Source organism: Periplaneta americana, chromosome 4 (genome assembly GCF_040183065.1).
Source record: "Periplaneta americana isolate PAMFEO1 chromosome 4, P.americana_PAMFEO1_priV1, whole genome shotgun sequence".
NCBI classification, from domain to species: domain Eukaryota; kingdom Metazoa; phylum Arthropoda; class Insecta; order Blattodea; family Blattidae; genus Periplaneta; species Periplaneta americana.
In genome coordinates, this window is record NC_091120.1 from 207,500,778 (window position 1) to 207,525,176 (window position 24,399).

Below are 24,399 nucleotides of genomic sequence, written 5' to 3' on the forward strand. Positions count from 1 at the left end.
ATATCATTGACAGAAATTTAAAGGTTACTTCATGGATAAATATATAATATTTATCCATGGTTACTTTCTGAAATTATCTCAGTCTCGGATCGGGTTCGGATTTAGGTGTTCGAATCGCGCCGGGCTTCAGAGTGCAGAATGTTGACTCGTGCAGACCTCTAGTGGTGCTATGAGGAGGTATCTTTACACATTTACTTCTGGCACTAGCACCACAAAACAGTGGCAGCACCAATTGGAGGAAAGGAAAGTTCTTGTAATCTTTGGATTGTGTTTTAGCGACATCTCCAAGAAAATTACCTTTGGAGTTTCGATTCTCTTCTGTAACCATACTATTTCAGAGGACGATGGGATATATGCGTGTACTACCATCTGTCGAGAAAATATTGTACTTTCATCCGCTTGAATTTATTTATTGGCTCATTTAGGTGTTGGGAACCAATCTGATTCACTAATAATAAGTAAATTTGTATAAAATCTGAAATTCATAGGAAAACAAAATCATCTTTTAAGAACTGAGCAAATTTTGTTGGCAAATTGCACCAAAAAGATAGAAGAAATTCAGGTAGGGTGGGAGTTATAAGGGTGATACACTGACTGATGAATAGACAGTCAGAAATTTTTAATCATGAATTTGTGGCTGGGATTTAAGTACTTTGATAAGACTTTTGCACATTGAATCGACACGAAAGTGTCGTATGGTTATACAGAATATCTTTTTATCTACCAATAAATAATTTGCTAAATAAGAGGATGACTTCATTTTTCAGTAATCGTGAAATACCATCGTAATTGACAGGAACTGAAATAATCAAGAGTATCACGTGTTCCAATACTAAAACTTCGTTGAAAATGAAGTATGTTTTAACTGTCTTATGATTTTGTGTGCAGGTTGTGTAGGAAATGAATTAACGTTCGGGAATTACTTGTAATTATCATATGACAAAAATCTGCAGATACCGTCAAAACGGACCTCTTAAATAGTAATTTCTCATTCTTTAGTTTCATACATCATTTATCTTCCTTGGTGAGTATTGTAAGAAGTATTTGCACAAAACAAGTGGTGTATGGAGTTTGCTATATACATTTCTTTCCGAATTTGAGTTCACAGTGAAGGTTAGAATGCTAACTGTAGGTCTAATGCTTATGTTTGTTGTGTAGGGAGTGTGGGAGGCAGGACATCACGAGTGGGGAGTGGCATCCACCCCCAGTCCCGGCACTCCTGCCATGCCACGTAGTAAGCGACGTAGTGCTTTTGAAATGGGGCCTGACGATGACGACAGACATTGCAACAAGAGGCTTAGAAATACCACAAGGTTGGTAGCGCTGTGTTAATTTTTCTAGGTGTTCTTCTGTTTACAACTCTTCTTTTTTTTTTTAATATTATTTTGGGCAATGACCTTAGATACATTTATATTTGGATCAATGAAAGACTAACCTACATAGTATTGGAATGGCATACACATGTGACTAAAATTAGCCAAGTAAGAAATTTGTTAATATGTGTAGTAAATTTCACTTGCTGTCGGACGAGTATCTTGGGCTTGTGAAATAATTATGGCACCCATTGTAATGTTATTGTGATAAAAAATTAAAGCATGATTGTAAAATCAAGTTACATGGGAGTTTTAATAGCCATAAATCGATTAGTATCATATTTATGTTTGAATTGTGGGTTTTACTGTCACGGTACACTTTTGTCTAGATTCTACCGGAATTGCTTAGTTTAGAATTGTCAGTGCTTAAGGGCTAAGCAACGCATCATTCTGCTCGCGACAAATGGGTTCATCCAAGAAAGTCGAAATGTACCTACCGAGTAGACCTTCTTAAAAACGGCCACTGAAGATTGAGTTTAACCCTAACCTAATTGTGAGATGATCTTCCTCGACAACTAACGGAAATTGTTGAAATATTAACCTGTGATTTCTGTTATAAATGACGCGCATTATATACGGCACTAGGGCGTGGTGCAGACTTTGCAGTTCTGTATGGTATAAAATGTTACAGTAGGCTACATGGCGAGTTTGTTGGTATCGCACGTTAAATGGTGGAAGAAGTAGATTAACGATGTTTATTTTATTTATTTTAGTTGGTTATTTAACGATGCTGTATCAGCTACTAGGTTATTTAGCGTCGATGAGATTGGTGATAAGGAGATGATATTTGGTGAGATGAGGCCGAGGATTCGCCATAGATTACCTTGCATTCACGTTACTGTTGGGGAAAACCTCGGAAAAAAACCCAATCAGTCCAAGCGGGGATCGAACCTGCACCAATATGAGCAAATGCTGGGTAACTATCGGTGCTGGACCCCGGATTCATTTCACCGGCATTATCACCTTCATCTCATTCAGACGCTTAATAACCTAAGATGTTGTTAAAGCGTCGTAAAATAACCTATTAAAATAATAATACCGGTAATTGAACCTGCGCCCAAACGCAACTTCAGACTGGCAGGCAAGCGCCTTAACCGACTGAGCCACGCCGGTGGCTTAACGGTGTCTTGAAGGTTCAGGTGAAAGAAATGAATGTAATGGAAAGGACAGTCAATGGCATTAGCCATTTTAAGCCGGGAGAAGTCACTATTTATAATATTGTTAGGGTGGCATTTTAAAGATACTAGCACAGCATTGCGTTTTTGCTGTTGCAGCTTTTGAAAGGGATGAAATATTGAGGTGAAGTGAGAACACGAGTTTTCTTAAGACTTGTGACTTTCGTTTGATGCATCACAGTTAGTTATATATTTTCTTTGAAAAGAACGTCCATACCTGTTTTAATACTTCCCGGCCATATTATATTCAACTGGCTTTTGTGCAGGTTTTTATTTTATTTCAGAAAGGGGTGAGTTGCTCGGCGAAATACCAGCATTCAAGAAAAGAAAAATTCAGGAACTTTTAAAAGGAAATGATAAACCAGAATAGGGTTGAAAGTAATTTACTTAAGACATGAGAGTAATTATTCCTTCATAACTGAGGTACTGGTTTGACAAATATTTTCTCTACAGAATACTGTTATTGTTCAAAGAAAATTCTTGTGGTAGAGAACAGCCAACACTTACAGATTGAGCTAGACAGACTGGTGTGATAGTTGTTTTAATTTGATACTTAAGAAAATGCTCACATAGGAACTAGCACCAGGTTAATTACCCCCACCCCCCTTATCCACTCCCCATGGAGTGAGATACTGCCTCGTGTATTTTTTTGCACAATAAGACAAAGGTAGATTGTACTCTGAAATGTCACATAGTACACCATACTTCATCAGCGTTGGTAAAATGGTTTTGGAGTAAAGCGTATGATGCTGAGTATCAGAAAGTCAATATGAAGCAGTCCAAGATCATGCGGTCCGTGTGTTAATCTTCAGTACTCTGACGTGCAATGCATCCAAGCTATCTAGATTGGGAAATTGTACAGGAGAGCAGGCAGATACCAATTGCTGAACAAGAATGTGTGCTCTGTATTAAAACTTAGGCAAATGTGATATAAGAGTCGCCACTCAGCCTGCTTACAGAAATTTATTTTACACATTCTCAAGAATCTGTCATTCGTATGCTTCACTTCTTCCATTGTAATGGACGTAATTCCTTTTTGTATATTTTAATTTTGTTCAGATAGCATATTGGAATTCGTTTCATGCATTATTTTGGTAAAACTGTAGCCCAACATGACAGCCTCTTTTTCTTCTTTCTGGCCACATGTATTGGTTTTCAGAAACGAAAATTGCTGAAAAATGACGAAAAGCTTGGTTTAAATTTCTAAAACTTAATGAAATGTTACGAACTGCAAATTAAGAAAATGGCACAAAATGGATAATTTCTACGAAAAAACAGAAAAACAAAATAACTTACTTTTCACAAGCATAGCACGATTATTCGTGTACCTGTATACCAAAAAGCTTATATGCAAGGCATACCAAAAGCCTGAACAAACCAAACCTAACCTGTCACTGCTCCTCATCCTACGAAAGCTCACAATTTGCACAAACACATTTATCTGATAATAAGTCATGTCTTAACAAAAAGATCGCAGTTCTTCAATATTCAACGAAACATTCAACAATATGATCTAATTTCGCGAAGTATAATCAGATTTACCAAATATGAACACCAGCTATCCCACATAACGAAAAAACATTGGCACAGTAACTTGACAACACAGACCTCTGGTTATCGCAGTGCCGTATTCTAACACAAAACAGGTGAAATCACAAAAATCAAATAAACAGAAAACAAAATTTTTGTTTATGTAAAGATTATTAATTTTTTGGTCGTTGGATCTTCATCATCATCATCATCATCATCATCATCATCATCATCATCATCATCATCAATGGCACGACAGCCCTTCATGGGCCCTGGCTTTCTTCAGAAGTTTTCGCCATTCCTCCCTATCCAATGCCAAACTTCTCCAATTTCTAACACCCCAAGTCTTGATGTCATCCATCACACAGTCTTCCCATCTCCATCTCGGTCTCCCAACCTTCCTTCTTTCCATCGGAATAAATTTTTAAAAACTCTCTTCGCAACTCTATCATCTTGCATTCTCACAACATGCCCGGCCCAATCCAATCTTCTTATTTTTATGAATTTAACAATGTCCGGCTCATTATATAATCTGTACAGTTCGAAATTATATCTTCTTCTACATGTTCCATTTTCTCTAACTGGACCAAAGATTTGCCTAGGAATCTTTCTTTCAAATGTAGGTCGTTGGGTCTTGCGTTTTTTAAATTCCTAGTGTTGATCAGTGACATGAATGCAGAATAATATTCACAAATAGTAGAGAATTTCTTCAATCCCGCCTTTCATGCACTGCGGAATCAGTTGTGAGTTCAACAATATGTGGCAGTTCCCCGTGTGGACTTTGTGCATATTTTTCCCTGGGCACATCACCTCCCGATTTTTTGACATTGCTTTCGTCTTTCACATTTGCTTGATTTGACAGCTTTCGAGTTTTTCTTATGCGGATTATTTAAAAGACAAGATATTGTCTTGTGTACTGAGTAACACTAAAGAGTTGAAGGGCAGGATTCGGTGTGATGTTCGTGTTATGGCGAATTTCTGTGAGCAATTTCAGCAGTGCAATGTGGCTGGGAGAGCCGACCTGAAGAATGTAACTGTCTGTAATTATGTAAATGAAACAAATCCTAAGATTTATATAAATTGTTCAGTTGTTTAAATATAAGTTTGATTCACATGTGGCCAGTTTGTCCAAGTAATGTTTAATTTTGTTTAACGAATGTTAAATTAACAGTCTGTTTATTTTTAACGCTTTGTTATTGTATTTTTCCATTTGTTCAACATAATTTTGTTTAAGATAACCAACACTTAACTATAACGTCTGTTAGCACTATTTTAACTACTCAACAACAGTTGGTAATGATTCTACACATGTAAGACAATTTTTGATTGGCTAAAATTAATCTTTAAATTCTGTATTATAGAGCGAGTCATGAAACTTGCATAAAATGACAACCTGTTACAGTAGGCTACGCTCCATAAACAAACAGTTGACAAATGAAAGTTGTAGGTGACGTGCTGAATAATAATTACAAAGTAAGGTTATATTTCCTCATTGCTATTATGGATACGAAATACGAAAGAAATAAAATAACACTGATGTATTTAAACAGTCCAAAGTATTTTTTAAATGTTATATTACCAGTCATATGCTAAACATTCCCTACAGAGAGACACAAAATATTAATTTCGCAACTTCTGTTCGAACAGCTGTGGAGACATCGGCCATATTTAACTAACTGTTAAACGAGTTAACTGGCAGAAATCCTACATTTAAAATTAACAAACTGTTAACAATCTGTTAAACCAAACTGGTGTTGAAAACATACAATTTTATTAATTAACAAACTGTTTAGAGTTTAACAGTCGTTAAATTTTCTAACAATACTTGGAAAAACCAGCCATTAGACTTTATTTCATTTTGGAAGTGGTTTACTTACCTTGTAGTAATATTATACATGATTATGTACTGAATGGACGAGAAGTTTCACCCACTCTTCGTTATGCTACATTTATGAATTATGAATGGAAATATGCCGGTTATGCATCGAGGATGTCATTGTGAGTCCCATGCAGAGAATTGTGCTCAATTTCATGGTAAACGTGGGGATTCTCAGAAGAAGATGTTCCAAATGGTGCATTGTTCAGTGAAGAGACCTCCCTTCTACCTCACTGAGTTGGAAATGTTTGCAGCAACAAATCACACGCAGTCTGACATCTGTCTGGCGAGTGGCTTTCATCTTAATGTCTTTCTTCATGTGTCACACATTGTTGATCGTGGTACTTGCAACTTGATGGCATGTTTTCTTGTTGACTTCATCGACAATGCCACCACCAGTTTCCTGCTGAGTGGAGGGTCTCCCAATTTGCTTCACGTCTTTAACACATCCCGTGCTGAAATCTTTTCTCTCCTACTTCAAGTTATCTCTGCTCGATGGCGCCCTGAAGTCTTGTATGATGTTACTCAGTATGTAGACCCACAAGTCTCTCCTCCACACTGAAAACGCTTGAAAGTAACATATTGTGCTTTGTTATGGTTACCACAGCTGCAGTCGACTTAGGCCACTCTGTGCCTGTGCAGTCGAAATGGTCAGGAAAACAAGCAGGGCTTACCAAACTATGGCCCGCGAGCCAGATCAGGCCTGCGAGCTACTTTTGTTTGGCCCATTTACTAACTTGAAAAAAAATTACAAGTCAATAAAAGAAGATTAATTTATTCACAAATTTCGATCGATGAAATCAAATCAGAGGCCCAGATTCTTAAACAAATCGCTCATATACTGGTAACAATGATGTTGCTACAATGTAGGCTACTGGTCGCAAGCGTTCAGCCACCAGGTGACTGTGGGTTGTCCAGCCCAAGCGCGAAGTGTGGCAACAGAGCAACCAGAGATTGCACCGCTGTAAGCTGACAACAGCGACTTCTTTCGGTACACGCTCACACATATTAGAGCAGTGGAAATGTGAAGTGGTAAACATTATCCAGTTAGGAATAGTATTAGCACTCCACAAGCATTTACTAGTAGTTCTTACAGCGTAACTTTAATTATGGCAGGGAAAGAAAAAAAGAGAAAATGGACAGTGAATGTTCTGTGTTTAAACAACAATGGAATTTGGACTATTGCATGAAATAAAGTAATTATGCCTGATTTGCTGTGTTTAAAGAATATAATATTCGCAAGCATTATGAAATCAAATATTTTTCAAAATTTTCACAATTTACGGGGAAGTTACAGGGTGATAAATTTGAAGCAATGAAAAGTGGACTAGCATCTCAACAGAATATTTTCAAGAAATCAGACAAAGCAACAACATATGAACTGACGAAAAGGGCAAAATCTTTTAGTGATGGTGAACTTATTAAATCGTGAATGATAATGGCGGCAAAGAAGATTTGTCCTGAGAAAGTACATTTATTTAAGAATATTAGTCTTTCAATACATACAGTTGCTTGTAGAGTGGAAGATATTGCCAAAAACATAACTTGCCAGTTGAATGAAAAAAGAAAACAGTTTGAAAGTGTAGATTTTAGGTCAATAAAGCACAAAGTTTGAATACCAATGTTATTTATGAGCTTTGTTTGTTAGACTTAATTTAAACTTATGTGACTTGACCTGCGATTCTTTCTCGGATGGTTATTGTGGCCCTCGCTATGAAAAGCTTGGCAAGCCCTGCTCTAGAGTGAGGACTTCCTGGCTGTGTTGTGTGGGTTCGAGTTCCATCTGGACTGATTGAATGGTTTGGTTTCTCAAAGTTTTCTGTAGCAGTGAGGTGAATGCCTGTTAATCTCGTGGGATTTCTTGGACCATCCCACTATTCCCTGTTCCTTTGACTGTCTCATTAACATTTTGACTACTGCTGTCAACTACAGTTAATGTAAACTATCCTGCTGTATTCATTCAGTCATTCATTCATTCATTCATTTATTTTATTCCATAGATCTTACATGAGCAATGAAGCTTTAAGATGTGGAACATGTCAACATTTTACAATATTACAATTACAATTTTTACAAATTTTTATAGTTTTACAATTTAGTAATTTTCTATAATTTTTACAATTTTGTACAATTTTTTTACATTTTTTTACATTTTGGCGAGATGTAGTGAGATGAGATCCGAGGATTCGCCAAAATATTACCCGGCATTTGCCTTTTCGGTGGGGGAAACCTCGGAAAAACCCAACCAGGTAATCAAATCAAAGGGGGTAATCAAATCAAAGGGGTTGATGCCAAGGACTCGCCATAGACCATCCTGCTTCAGTCCCACGGCTGGGGAAAACCTCCGAAGAAACCAAAGTCCTTGTATTGTCATGTTGACTAGTTGTATCCTGTGTGTCGAAGTGCAAGGAAAAGGAGGGTTTAGAATGATAAAGAAACAAAGCGGTTTGACTTAATTAGCTACAGAATTTTAACTCCAGTGGAAAAGTTCTCCACAAAAGTTTCAGGGTGCAAGAGGAGCCACAGTAGCTTGCAAGCTTCTGTGAATGCAGTTGTATTCAAATAATAGTATCAGAACTGGAATAGATATTCGCAGCGAAGTACCAGACACTGTGGCAGTTAGAATCACAGCATACACTCTGAATATGAACAAGCAAGGCAGGGACAGTCTTGAAGCTTCAGCAGCGAGATAACGAAATGCAGTCAACACGTGAAGTGTAGTGATGTGTTTTGTGACTTCGTAAAGAATGTAATTCAGCAAGGCTCTACTTAATGTAGCACCTTTCTTTATTCAATTGCTCATCCAGTTAATGATGAGTTCATTTTGACATCCTAAATAACAGGGCTTCAAGTTTCTTATTTTGTTAGTAATTTCGCGTAATTACTTTTGTTTGATCATCTGCATATTTTTTGGTTTAGCAGATCATTGTGCATTGTGGAAAATTTCAAAACAGTAACTGTAATATCTATGCCTCTTATTATTTAGTTGAGAAGCTTTTATCATCCAGTCTGCTGTCAAAAAATCTGAAAGTTACAATTTATAAAACAGTTATATTACCGGTTGTTCTGTATGGCTGTGAAACTTGGACTCTCACTTTGAGAGAGGAACAGAGATTAAGGGTGTTTGAGAATAAGGTGCTTAGGAAAATATTTGGGGCTAAGAGGGATGAAGTTACAGGAGAACGGAGAAAGTTACACAATGCAGAGCTGCACGCATTGTATTCTTCACCTGACATAATTAGGAACATTAAATCCAGACGTTTGAGATGGGCAGGGCATGTAGCACGTATGGGCGAATCCAGAAATGCATATAGAGTGTTAGTTGGGAGGCCGGAGGGAAAAAGACCTTTAGGGAGGCCGAGACGTAGATAGGAAGATAATATTAAAATGGATTTGAGGGAGGTGGGATATGATGATAGAGAATGGATTAATCTTGCTCAGGATAGGGACCGATGGCGGGCTTATGTGAGGGCGGCAATGAACCTCCGGGTTCCTTAAAAGCCAGTAAGTAAGTAACTATAATATCTACTCAAAAAATTAAGAAATGTATTTTTACAAAAGAAGAAACAACTCGCCTTTGAATGTACTGTGCAAGCGTCCATTTAAAAAAGCGAAAAGGCTCTTTAAATAATGAAATATGTCCAGTCTGTAATATATCATCTGATTTAGAATAGGATAGAAGTCTGAAAAGTCGATTTTTCATAATTCTTAGAAGATTCTTTTAGAGAACTAAATTTTCTCTGACCATTAAGGAAAGAGAGGGCGAGAAGTGGTGTGTGAGCTGCCCTCCTATGCTGCTTAGAAGACAGCTTTTTTAAAGTCTTGCACGTGGCCACATGAGCAGTCCTATGGTCTGAGGATTGGGGTGCAGTTAGTTCATTCTTATTGAGTGCTGTATATCTATGGAGCAGGAAGCGAACTTCAGCAGTGGAAGTTTTGTGACTTTGTAAAAGAATGTAATCATGTAAAATTTGACAAGGTTGTACCTAATGTGGTTGTCTTCTTGATTTCTTTACTGGACTACATTTCAGCACTTCTTCGATTGTCTTTCTGTGACTTTGACACTTAAAATACCTGCATTTCTTTGAATGATTTTGTTAACTCTTCACATTCATTTTTGTTTATATGTTGAATCTGTGGAGTTATCATCTGTCTGTTGAAAAAGTACAGGGTGTCCAGAAATTAAGTATCGATTTTGTAGAAGTAGGGCGTTATCACCACGGCATGGTGCGTCCTCAGGTTGCGGATAGAGGAGACGGCCTCCAGATATGGAGAGTAGCTGCGAATATATTTAATAAACAGTCGTGGACAGCCGATAAGGGGTGGTCCTCCAGCTTGGGGGTTGGGCGAAGGGCTAACAACCCATCACCGTAAAAAAGCAGCTTGTTACGAAACCTAACAATAAGATTTATCCTTCGAAGAGGTGGAAAAATTCAAATATCTTCGAGCAACAGTAACAAAATATAAATGACACTCGGGAGGAAATTAAACGCAGAATAAATATGGAAAATGCCTGTTATTATTCGGTTGAGAAGCTTTTGTCATCTAGTCTGCTGTCAAAAAATCTGAAAGTTAGAATTTATAAAACAGTTATATTACCGGTTGTTCTTTATGATTGTGAAACTTGGACTCTCACTTTGAGAGAGGAACAGAGATTAAGGGTGTTTGAGAATAAGGTTCTTAGGAAAATATTTGGGGCTAAGAGGGATGAAGTTACAGGAGAATGGAGAAAGTTATACAACACAGAGCTGCACGCATTGTATTCTTCACCTGACATAATTAGGAACATTAAATCCATACGTTTAAATCCATGTAGCACGTATGGGAGAATCCAGAAATGCATATAGAGTGTTAGTTGGGAGGCCAGAGGGGAAAAGACCTTTGAGGAGGCCGAGACGTAGATGGGAGGATAATATTAAAATGGATTTGAGGGAGGTGGGATATGATGGTAGAGACTGGATTAATCTTGCTCAGGATAGGGACCAATGGCAGGCTTATGTGAGGGCGGCAATGAACCTCCAGGTTCCTTAAAAGCCAGTAAGTAAGTAAGGGCGTTGAGGGATAGTGCATTCCAGGTACATTTGTATGTATACTGTGTAGTTGGTGCATTAGCTTTGTGTTTTGTTCTTATGAGTAATTGAATCTGTATACCAGAGAAGGTTGCTATGGTGATGTGGAGGTTGGAGGGGTCGTTACATTCAGGAGAAATTTCATTGCCGATTTCTTAAAAGCTGGACCCATGGACAAAACAATTCATACTTTGCTGAACAAGTTTAAGTGCAACGGAGCCCATATAGGGACGTCCGTCATCGAAGCCATCAGGTTGTCCATAGAACATAGTCCAAAATCAGTGCGGCATTTGTTACGGGAATTGAACATTCTGCATTCAACAGTGCACAGGCATTGCATTTCACACTGGAGAAGCCACACAGCATGTGACTTCCTTGTGTGGGATTTATCAAAGGACATGTGTTCACTCAACCTATTGCCACACTGATGGAACTGCATTACACAAGTTGCTGCTGCCATAACACTGACTGCCATAACACTGGTATTCCTCAAGGATCGATATTAGGTCCCCTACTTTTTCTAGTGTTTATAAATGATCTTGCCCCCCTAATAAAAGATGTAGGTCATCCCATATTATCTGCAGATGACACAAGTATAGTAATTACAGCCAATAACTCCAACACATTCCAATCTTCAACAGAGGAAATTCTCTTCAAAATATGTGACTGGTTCTCAGTCAATAAATTGGTATTAAATTGTAACAAAACTAACATAATTAAATTTAAATCCTGTCCAAATTCAACGTCGCAAATCTTTAGCGCAATAATTAACAATAGATCCCTATTAGAAACAACAACAACCAAATTTCTTGGCTTAAAAATCGATAATGTGTTAAATTGGAAAAATCATATTAAAGAAATTACCCCAAAACTAAATTCACCTTGTTTTGCTATTAGATCTATGCAAAAGATAGTAAATATCAATACCTTAAAAACAATATACTTTGCATACTTCCACTCGGTGATGAGTTTTGGAATAATATTCTGGGGAAATTCCACAGATAGTAACAATATATTTCTATTACAAAAAAGAGTAATTAGAATAATAGTAGGTGCCAAATCTAAGGAATCGTGTAGGACTATTTAAAAAAAACTACAAATAATGTCCATGGCTTGTCAGTATATCTTTTCATTAATAATCTTCCTCGTATGTAATTGTGAAAACTTTGTAACTAATTCAACAGTTCATAGCATAAATAGACGTCAAAAAAATGACTTTCATATTCCATTAGCAAGTCTATCGTGCTATCAAAAAGGACTGCGTTATATGGCAGTAAAAATTTTTAATAGCCTCCCTATGGATATAAAAAATGAAACTCAAAACATAAGATTATTTAGGGTCATATTAAAGAAGTACCTAATTTCTCACGCCTTCTATTCTGTAGGTGAATTCATGACATTCAACAACACTTCCTGAAATTGATACTAAAACTTTGTGTTGTACTAGTAGACTATATTGTAAATCTCGTCTGTATATATTTCATCTAGACTTTGACTATAAATTAAGACTTTATAATAGTATTAAGTTTTTTGACTTGTTCCATATTCTAGCTGTAAGCATGTATGAATACCATGGAATGTTAATAAATACAATACTGACAATGCTGCAGAACATCTTTCACGCACCGACCGACAGATGGAGGTGTTTGGTGATGTAAATGGTGAACATATTGAAAGTACCTCATGTGTAATGAACTTATATCATTACCAATACAATTATTGTTTCAACAAAATCGATACTTAATTTTTGGACATTCTGTACTGTATCACCCTGTGTCATTCTGGTACCTTAATTCGAGTTATAATGTCACCTATGAGAAAGCTGAATGAAGTTGAACATAATTTGTAATTGGTTTGTGGTTACCTGTGTTAGTTTCTTCAGTTAGGCCTACTCTGTTTTTGTGTTACCCGTCTGCTTTTCGTTGATCACGGGATATTTCGGACTGTGAGGCAGGGATATTCAGTGAGTGTGGTCGTGCACAGCAGGCTGCTGCTATTTTTAGCTGCTGGCAGGTTTTCTGCCAAAACTCGGCCACAGCTGACTCAGTTGGTCATCTAGCTGCATGGCAGAGCGGACCAGGTGTGTAAGCCAGCTGCCAGTGTGACAGACTTTGTGCATTGTCTGAGTGGCCTTCTTTATCTAGAGGATCCACGTCGAGAACTGACATGTCAGCCTGGTCTTGTTGTGTAGTGACGTCCAGGCTTTACAGCATGAAGTGCCAGTTGACAGGTGCTCTTTGCTCGCGGTCGTGAGGGTGAATCTGAAATCCATACTTGTTAGAAAAGTTCAGTCCATTTCCAGTCCGATTCATTTCTTTGTTTGTACTCCTATTCTCTTCCAGTATCTTTGTGCTGTAGACAATTCTGTGAATGTCACTAATAGTCATTTATTTTCCATTACATTGCAATTATCTGATACAATCGATATTTACAATACAGTTGGCTGTTTACAGAATATTACATTATGACATAGTATATTTCAGACATTAAAACTACACAAAAGTGGAAATGACAGGATATGGATGTATTACAGATATTTAAGTAACATATCATTAATAGGATCCTTCCTTTACAGTGGTTTTACATTAAGTAAACAATTTCACGAAACAATAAAATATATACACACATATGTAAAGGTTTTTCTTAACTAACGTTTGTGTAGTAGAAATATGAAATAACAATATTAAGAAATCAATCAGTTAATCTTCTTAATGTATCCAGCTGTTTGCCGACAACATAAAGTCCACTATAGTCCGCTGTAGTCTATTCAGTTGTTTTTCACGAGAAATGAGGGGTATTTTGATCGGTGTTCATTATAGATGCCTGTTGCTAGTAGCCAGAGTTGGGGTGTAGTCAATATATACTGCAGGGCTGTGTCTTCTGCAACTGGTACTGATGATTTTAATTTACTTCTTTTGTGGTTTATGGATGGACAGTATAGAAGAATGTGTTCCAGATCTTCATCATGATTATTACACCACAGAGAAGTAGGATTATCAGAAATGTGAAATCGGTGTAGGTACAATTGAGTGACAATGTGACCTGTTCTGGCTCTTGTTAAAAATGTTTGAACATGTCTGGGCAAGTTTTTGTACATTTCCAGTTCATTTGGTTTCTTTTGTACAGACTGTAAATTTTTTCCTTTGTCAGAGGAGAGCCAATTGTTGATCCACAGGTTTGTAAAATGAGACTTTACTGAAGCAAAGGCACTGGATAGAGATATCACTTGAAGAGGTCTTGGTTGCAAATATGTTGCCTGTTTTGCAATATTATCGACTTTCTCGTTTCCAGGTATACCACAATGACTAGGTATCCATTGAAATGTTATTTCTCTTTGGAGTTGTTTTAGTTTACGTAGTTGTTTCTGAATTGGAATAATTCTATGTGCATATAGGTTGTAAAATTCTCCGGAGGTAAAATAGTCCCTCAATCGGATCTCCGGGTAGGGGCTGCACTGCGAGATGCCCAGAATCGTACTAAAGTACTTATTTGGAACACCAAAAGTCACACCTTCCAGTCAATCAGAGCCAAGTTTAATATTGAAACAATATTAAGAAAAATAGAAGTTTGTTGCAATACAACAGTTAACTCTCTTAATAAGAGATTTTAATAGTTTTAATGAGGACTGGTATTTGGTACTAAACATTACACACTGGTATAAAATTAGGAAACCTATGCGAACTCAATATTGATAAAAATAAATGTATTGGCAGCATTTAGCAGTGGTCTGCACTTCTACTCGTCCAGCTTATGAAGGCAGTTATTTACAGGTTCACTGAAGGAAATTAAACATTTTGGAACACAAGTAAACTCTAGTTTTATGTTATGTTTGTTTATCATGGTGCCTTTTTGTATAATTTAACTTCCTTCTGTGTGCAATAGGATGACTAAAAGTAATTATTAAAATAACATCTGGATCTTTATGGACACAGCTGGCACAGCGGCTGCTGTACAGTTAACAAATCTTGTGAGTAATATCATAACTGTCCGGATTTTGTCTTAAAAGTCTTTCTTTTTTAATATTGTAAGTACTTTAGTACAATTCTTGGCAGTCCCTACCCGGAGATCTGATTGAGGGACTATTTTACCTCCAGAGAATTTTACACTGACGGACTCCATGAATATAAACAGTGAAAAATATAGTGGGACTGCGTTGCTGGTAATGCAGCTTATGTGGGTACCTCTTTGTTACTTGTTAGCTTAAGTAACAAGTTTAAGCCCCCTCACCACGACAAGGTGAGTACCCACGAGAGGGTACAAAAGAAACCAAATGACCTGGAAATGTACAAAAACTTGCCCAGACATGTTCAAACATTTTTAACGAGAGCCAGAACAGGTCACATTGTCACTCAAGTGTACCTACACCGATTTCACATTTCTGATAATCCTACTTGTCTGTGGTGTAATAATCATGATGAAGATCTGGAACACATTCTTCTATACTGTCCATCCATAAACCACAAAAGAAGTAAATTAAGATCATCAGTACCAGTTGCAGAAGACACAGCCCTGCAGTATATATTGACTACACCCCAACTCTGGCTACTAGCAACAGGCATCTATAATGAACACCGATCAAAATTCTCCTCATTTCTCATGAGAAACAACAACTGAATAGACTGCAGTGGACTACAGTGGACTTTATGTTGTCAGCATACAACTGGATACATTAAGAAGATTGATTACTTACTTACTTACTTACTGGCTTTTAAGGAACCTGAGGTTCATTGCCGCCCTCACATAAGCCCGCCATTGGTCCCTATCCTGAGCAAGATTAATCCAATCTCTATCATCATATCTCACCTCCCTCAAATCCATTTTAATATTATCTTCCCATCTACGTCTCAGCCTCCCTAAAGGTCTTTTTCCCTCCGGCCTCCCAACTAACACTCTATATGCATTTCTGGATTCGCCCATACGTGCTACATGCCCTGCCCATCTCAAACGTCTGGATTTAATGTTCCTAATTATGTCAGGTGAAGAATACAATGCGTGCAGTTCTGCGTTGTGTAACTTTCTCCATTCTCCTGTAACTTCATCCCTCTTAGCCTAAAATATTTTCCTAAGCACCTTATTCTCAAACACCCTTAACCTATGTTCCTCTCTCAAAGTGAGAGTCCAAGTTTCACAACCATAAAGAACAACCGGTAATATAACTGTTTTATAAATTCTAACTTTCAGATTTTTTGACAGCAGACTGGATGATAAAAGTTTCTCAACCGAATAATAACAGGCATTTCCCATATTTATTCTGTGTTTAATTTCTTCCCGAGTATCATTTAGTTGATTAATATTGTAAGCTTTTTCTTGCTTTACGTTCTTATATCAGGATTCATTCCTTTGACTCCTTGGATGATTTTTTGACAGTTAATTTCGTTTTTACATTCAAGTGCAAAGTGGATGTTTACTTCTTGTTTGTTTGTTTGTTCCTTCCACTCCATCTAGTTGCAGGAGTTGGTATTTGATATAGGTAGACCAAATCAAACACTCTAGAAGTTGTAAAGACCGAATCGTCTGAACTGTGGTGCAGAATAAGAAGCATTGTGACATGGTGCAGGGATGTGTTAAATAGTCAAGTTCTGTATGAATGCCTAATTTTTCAGTTGCTTTGTAAAATCTAAACAGCATCATTATCTCTTTTTGTTGAATATGTTGTGCACGCATTCTTTTGGAAACAGCCCGGACATCATTCTCATAAACATGGAAGGTGAATACCTAGATACACGCACTTCAATCACGGCTTGCAACAGAATAATACCGATAAGTGACAACTGAGCGGAGGTCAGGAGCCCTATGCGATGGCAGTAACAATGCGACGTGTCTGAATCAACTGCTGACTTGACTTGTTGACAGGTATTGTTGGACCATCGGATCTGTGCCCCTTCAGCGCTGTCGTCGTTCTTGGAAAAGTTAACGCCTGTACTCACTCCATTCCACCCGCTTTCCTCCCACCACGTTAAACAGCAGGCCACGAACCTTGCCGAATAGGGATGTTGCCAGACTTCCGTCAAACAGTGTCATAAATAACTGGTCCTCCATGCTACAATATCATTTCTTTCAATCAAAATACATCTTGTATTTCTACATTTTTTAAACCTAAATCCTATGTCTCGAATCACTTTCCGTAGTTTTTCTCTCCAACCTTGGAAATTATTGCTTCTCTCGCAACCTTCAGTAATTTCTTCAATGTTGAAACTTCTGAACGGTATAAAATTCTTGTGTGTTTCTTCTTGAATCACATCGGTTCATATCATCTACAATAATTAAAAGTTCCCTTGGTCTGTTCTCTGGTAATTCTAGCTGGTTTTCTTTATTAGGAGTTCAGACCTGTCTATATAAATTACATAAAATGTTGTACAGTGCGAGCAAAAAGTCTCTCCGCAGTCCTTGTGTAGCCACGGTGTAGCCGAGAATCCAGTAGGCAGAGAATTCAAGTGGCAGCACTGGCCGCTAAGCATATGATGGACTGGGGATGTGAGGTTTTCAAATCGGAATTAATAGGGAAGTTTCAGCTTTCTACAGGATTACATGCCAGCTTTCTACGGGATTACTATAACTAATGGAACTGCGGAGGGACTTTTGGATCGCACTGTATTATTAGTATTAGTTAAGTAAGTAATTTTAATACGTACCGATAATCAATTGAAATAAAATAAGCCTCAGCTGTGATATCAGCTGCTCTTTTCGTTGCCTGATTTATAGGAAACAGATATTGCCCTGTTTGTTTCTCTTCATCGCAAAATGCTATTACGTACTTGCTTAATAATATTTCTTTCGCCACTCCGTGCTACAGTATTCATGTTGAGTTGACAACACTGGACTGCAAGTGCAAATATTGTAAACTGTCCCGCAAGAAGGCCAGAATTGTGAGTAGTAGGGGACAGAAAGGGAGAGAGATAGGAATGCAGGGAGAGAAATGAATTACCGAGGCTGAGAAGGAATTAGAGTTCAGTTAGCATATCTTACGGGGGCACAGATCCGATGGTCCGACTATATTGAGGTTTTTGTGCCGGTCCTTGTATGGGTTATGTATGTATTTCCAGTGATTGTGTTGGTTTCGCTGTTTGCAGTGCACGACGGTTTTCCAAGACTGAGGACACTTCCTCGTCATTCAGCCAGAAACGATGCATTGCCTGGTTCAGGGAGTACACATCACCAGACGATCCTGACACACTAGGTGAGTTGGCTGTGCACCAGAGGGGCTAATTGTATGGTGAGATTTGTTAGCAAGAATAGGGGAGGGGGGATGCTTGCAGTGAAACATTTTGGAACTGTGTTTGTTCAATTCACATGAACCCGTCCCTGCTACATTAACATATCTGAACTTGCACTGGTGTATGAATCAAGCAAAACAAGGCTACATTCATTACAGGTACTGGAACTGTTGGCAGTTTGTTTTCTCATTGTAATATTGATTTTGTTGTTGAAATATTGCTATAACTTACAGCAGTGATCGCCAAAAGCTGTGTCGCGACACATGCCCCTGTCTCCACTCAAGCGTAACCATGGCATCATATCCCCACCCTCCGTTTACAGCCTTCACTTCGATATAAGTAAAGATATTTATCAGCAGCGGACGTACGCATGTAATGTTACAAGTGTGTAGGATAATATGTTTCGATGTCTTTTCCAAAACAGATAATAAGTAAAAACTTAATTTTAAGGAGCATGGAAGGAAAAGTATTTATTTTGTGCAGATGGAAAAAATATGAGATTCTTAATTTGTTGTAAAATTTTAAATGAAGTATAAAAGAACAATGTACGTTGTCATTATTCTTCTTGTTATGAAGACTACCACGCCCTTACCTGTAACTTGAATATTTCATTAATAAACGAACAATAAAATGTATCGGCTTCTATGTCTTAATCGGGGTAAAATACTTCCTCGTTTTTTTCAACGTATGTAGTGTAATTTGAATATTTCATTGATAAATAAACAATAAAATGTATCGGCTTCTATGTCCTAATCGGGGTAAAATACTTCAACGTTTTTTTGAAGTACATAGTGTAATTTACAACTTCGTGACCAGCCTGGTATGTTTTTCTAATTTCAAATATCTGCTGATGTAAAGTACACGTTCTTTTTATGGTAAATAAGAAAATAAATTTATTTTATTTTATTAATAATAAAAAATAATGAATAGAAGGATAAAAAATTAACATGGAAAAAAGTGTGTGTAGTTAATAAGTAGAATAATATTATATTGTTTTTGTTTTTTGGTCACAGTCCGTCTCTGCACTGTTATTCACTGCATTACCCGAGGAGATACCCACTCCACCCCTCTCCCTACGATAGTGGTGTGCGGGTTGCATTTCTGTTACATCACAATTTCGTGGTGTTTGGCAACCACTGAGATGCATGGATGTCATAGAAATCCAGCAATCAGAAACAGAGATATCTTGTGTCAGCGAGGTATCTACTAAATTAAAAATTAGAGAATAATTTGAAAGTTGTTGTTCAAATGCCTAAACATTTAGCAACGAGGTCATTAGTCCTTCTGTACTGCAGTGTTTCAAATAACTTGAAAGTAAAAGCAGCTAAAAATGCAGATGGTTCAAGAATTGAGAAACAGAAATTCAATCAGCTTTCCAAATTGTAAAAAGGTTGTATGTTGCTTGCAAAAGTTGGAAAATGAACGAAGTTCTGCAGCATTTATGCTGACTAACATGAACCACTGGCCATCGTGCGATGCTGTGTACACGTGGCAAGTTGAATTTGTGTTTGAGCAAGTTACATTTCTGATGGTGCTTATTGTAATGTAGACTTCTTCCAATCGCAAACAAGCAAAAAATTACCGTCTTTGCTGCTAGGTGATTAACAGATACATTTTCTGACTAGGGTTTCCCATGCAATCATCACTTTTTTTGCTAAGAGGTCTTCGGGGCATGATTTTGTCCTATATTTGAAAATCAGTGACTGAAAAAGTAAAACTGCTATTTTTATAAAAAGTCTTTGTCACTATTGGTGACATTGGAACTTACTAGTCTAGACGGCACTTCAGAAGGCAGTTAGCTTCTATATGCACCGTAGCATTTCTGGTATGTGACGTCACAAACTTGTACAGTAGAACCAATCAGAATCAGTCTGTAACAAGCACTTCCCGAGTTCGTTTGTTCACGTGTGAGTGTTTCAATACATTAAATAAGTAAAACTAACATTTACTGTGTGTGTGTAAGGTAAATAAATGGAAGAAGAGACTGTAAAAAGAAAAGTATTACACAAGCAGGCGCGGAAAATATTGTTTAAGGTGTATAATTATTTTAAAAACGTTAACGAGCAGAATGCTGCCGGCCATCTTGATGCTGGCTGCAACGTTGCCAATGCGCAAGAAACGACTGCAGAAGCATGCGGTGTGGGATTGAGAAACGTGCAAAGAATATTGTTAGTGAAGGAAAGAGGGTTTGTTTGGTGTCATGCTTATAGTAATCAACGGCTAAGGTCATTATTGTCTTTTGATAATTTAAATTCTCTCCTGCGCTATTTGTATTGCACGTGCGTGAAGTACGATGTGGCAATGTTGTACGCTGCCTTGCTCTCTCTATCTGTCTCTCTCGACGCAAACGCTAGCAGACTACTGCCTTCCAAATTGCCGTCGACTCTACATTGGCAACATTGGGAGTGACACTGAATGTGTACAATGTCCATGAAGTAAACTGCTTCCAGATTCTGACTTGTTTGTTGAGATCATGATTGTGGAAAATTTTCTGAATTTCAAATAAAGTAGTGAATTGATGGAAATTCTTAAGTCAAAACTTTTAGATGAAGTCTGGGTGGATCTGTTCAAAAATGTCGATGAAAAGATCTCAAATTTGTTGGAAGATTGTTCTTCCTCATGAACTTCCTGTGGACTGATGAGAAAACAAGTTACATGTAATGACAGTAAAATCGATGCTTGTTGTGAAATCATTTTCATAGAGGCTTGTGCTGCATTTCATGCCTAATGCTTCACAACAAACAGTTCTTCAGAGAAGTGTTGTACAAGTGACCCAGATTTATAGCAGGGTGTTCTGAGGTGAACATATTTTACAAAGAGTACGTTTTCAGTTCATTTTGGGTGTCATCATGTTCAGAAAGGCTATAAATTTAACTTAAGTTTGTAAAAAGAGACCAGGATAAAAATATGACTTGTCATAGAAATCCGAGCCATACCCTTGACAAATGAACAGTACGAGTGTTGCATGTTGGATTTCTAAATATGCAGCATGGGCGTTTTTTTTTTCCATATCCATAAACGTGTTGATTGTGTCTCATTGGCAGGAGCAGAGCAATATTCCTGACAATTTATGTTGAACATGGCTTACTACTGAGGGTAAGAGTGCTGTTTTGGCAGAGATAATGTAGGAACAGAGTATCTGCATACTGAAGACTTAGAAATTGCGTGGATCTGATACCCGGTGCTCAGCCAATGCAAAACAGCACAAAGAAGTTGTTTTGAGGTTAGCCTCCACTTCTCTCTGTCAGATGTGAGGTCTTACATCTTGCAGCTGTGCCATTGAATCTCATTTCTAACCTTTCTTTATATCCCTATAGTGAAATGGATGTGTTGTCAGTTGTTTGCCAGAAAATATTACATCTTTGATTAGGTCTGAATTCACTATCATCGTGTGTTTCCTAAACATCACAATTGCTCTGGTTTAACTTGTAATGATGTTCGGTTACTCAGTAAATAAATTTAATAAATGTGTACTCATTTCCTTCATGCATCCTTTCTGCATTTTCAAAGTTTACACACCTGAGGACAATATTGTAGGAAATGTAATTTTTGCAAGTAAGATTTACACGTTTATAAAATCACTCTTTCATTGTGAAACAAAACATTTATAAAGTATGCAAAATTCCGTTTGTACACTTTTGTGAAGTCCAGTCTTACTAACTCAGATTGGGAAACAGAAGTTTACAATGTATAGTTTGTAGAAATTGTTGTTGTTGTTGTTGTTGTTGTTTTCTAATGCCAGGCGTTTGACAATGAAGTCACTAGACCTCTTGCACTCCAATATTTTTCAAAGATATTATCATGGTCAGCCACTGAAGCACAGATTTTGAGGTAAAATGGCAAGTTGTAGCCGATTTAAGTGAACACCATATTTTAACGTTATGGTGGCTACTTCATTCACACACAACCCCCAGAATGTCTGGAGGACCACACCTGCTGTTGGTCGACGGGTCCACTGGATGTAGCTGGGAGATCTTGTTGATCACCAGCTTTCCCTCCTTAAGCCACTGGAGGACGATTTTAGTGCCATAGCAGGTCAGCACTAGGAACAGAAAAGTAGAAAGAGGAGGAAGGAAAGGGAAATGAACCCCTAGGCCTCGAATGCTCTAATGCCGTCAGGGTCGAAGAAAGTAAGAGTTCAGTCAGAGGACTGGATAGGAAAGGGTAAAGAGGGAATTAGGTATTGAATAGAGGAAGATTATACCAAATTCAGTCATTAAGCTGACCAGTGCTAATTGATGAGTAGCCCCTCCCTTTAGTTCAGCTTGTAAAATTATGCTTACTAACAGCTGCACCCGGGAAGGTAGGGATGGGACATTGGGTATTTGTCCAGGTTGGTTCCTTAAGGCCTTCAATGGGAAGGATTAATGGCTCTCCCCTCTGTATCCGACAGATACCCTTTTGCAGCCAAAATTGTAGAAATTGTAAACAATGTGAGACAGGCCGTAGATCTCTGTCTGTCTTCTGTGTAATGATTTGTGCAATAATTATAGATTTTTAGAAAATTACTTCACGGGAATATGTGACTTGGCTTGGCTTTACTTGATGTACTGCACTAGAGAAATCACCATTGCTGAAAGGGGTTCTAATTTTGAAACAATGAGTGGTGAAGACTGAATTCATCAAGACTCCCTTTTTGCTCATTCTACTCACTTGTAATTGTGTACCTTGTTTATGACTCGTGTGCTGAGTGCACCACTGCTTATTCGTAGAACACATCAGACTGACTGCAGTGCCTCTAGACTTGTACCGTCCATGCACCGACGCGGGTGTGAATGAGTCATGTTCATTAACACTTAATAGCAGTGTTCGCAGTTACTGTTGCGTTGTAAATGATGACTGAATTGTGTTGTGGCAGGTCCAGAGGGCATGGAGAAGTTCTGCGAGGACATCGGTGTGGAGCCAGAGAACGTGGTGATGCTGGTGCTGGCGTGGAAGATGAGCGCTCGACAGATGGGCTTCTTCTCGCAGCAGGAGTGGCTCAGGGGGCTCTCGGACCTGCAGTGAGTCATACCATACATCAGTAACAATTATGGGAAAGCTTGTCATTGTTATGTAATATAGTGAGAAGGTTATGTTCTATTTTGTATAGTATAAAATATATGTATTAGATTTACCTACCATAACTTGACAAACTTAGTTGTAGTGAAAGTGTCTAAACTCAAATGATATTCACGTACCTGATTTGGAAAAAAAAATGTCATAGGCTTTGTCTTAAGCTCAAATGCTCACAGAGTTTTCTCGTGAATATACAAACGCCAGAAGTAGAAACAACGCTGTTGTAACATTTGTGTAGTAAATGCAGTTTTGTTTCCAGGTTGGTTGTTAGGAGGCGCTGTATTGCGAATCTTACTTACGTTCATTTATTTTTCACACACATTCTCCCTTCACTATGGCATCTTCCTTATCTTATACATTATCATGTTAATTTACTGTTACCTGTATAAGTGAAAGTTTGTCAAGTTCACAATATCCCGTATTTTTTGTACAGCAGTGGCCTATATACTGGAAGCAAGTAAAGAGATAGGTTTGGAAGTAAATCCCTAAAAGACAAAGTATATAATTATGTCTCGTGACGAGAATATTGTACGAAATGGAAATATAAAAATTGGAAATTTATCTTTTGAAGAGGTGGAGAAGTTCAAATATCATGGAGCAACAGTAACAAATATAAATGACACTCGGGAGGAAATTAAACACAGAATAAATATGGGAAATGCCTGTTATTATTCGGTTGAGAAACTTTTATCATCCAGTCTGCTGTCAAAAAATCTGAAAGTTAGAATTTATAAAACAGTTATATTACCGGTTGTTCTTTATGGTTGTGAAACTTGGACTCTCACTATGAGAGAGGAACAGAGATAAGGGTGTTGAAGAATAAGGTGCTTAGGAAAATATTTGGGGCCAAGAGGGATGAAGTTACAGGAGAATGGAGAAAGTTACACAACACAGAACTCCACGCATTGTATTCTTCACCTGACATAATTAGGAACATTAAATCCAGACGTTTGAGATGGGCAGGGCATGTAGCACGTATGGGCGAATCCAGAAATACATATAGAGTGTTAGTTGGGAGGCCGGAGGGGAAAGAGACCTTTATGGAGGCCGAGACGTAGATGGGAAGATAATATTAAAATGGATTTGAGGGAGGTGGGATATGAT

The 24,399-nt window shown here is 37.8% G+C and overlaps 1 protein-coding gene across 3 annotated transcripts in view; it reads left to right on the forward strand.

The window, feature by feature from the left end:
* The first annotated feature begins 369 nt into the window (after positions 1–369).
* Positions 370–24,399, forward strand: part of SCCRO4 (DCN1-like protein SCCRO4) — a 34,237-nt gene continuing 10,207 nt past the window's right edge. The window contains exons 1-5 of one of the 3 annotated variants that reach the window (XM_069824967.1): positions 371–562; positions 889–1,024; positions 1,159–1,313; positions 18,094–18,200; positions 23,096–23,240. In XM_069824967.1, the coding sequence (XP_069681068.1) occupies positions 1,225–1,313; positions 18,094–18,200; positions 23,096–23,240 (341 nt within the window). In that variant the 5' untranslated portion in view covers positions 371–562; positions 889–1,024; positions 1,159–1,224. Of the gene's footprint in view, positions 563–888; positions 1,025–1,158; positions 1,314–13,057; positions 13,104–18,093; positions 18,201–23,095; positions 23,241–24,399 lie in introns of those variants that run through there. The other 2 variants (XM_069824968.1, XM_069824969.1) reach the window with 2 other exon arrangements.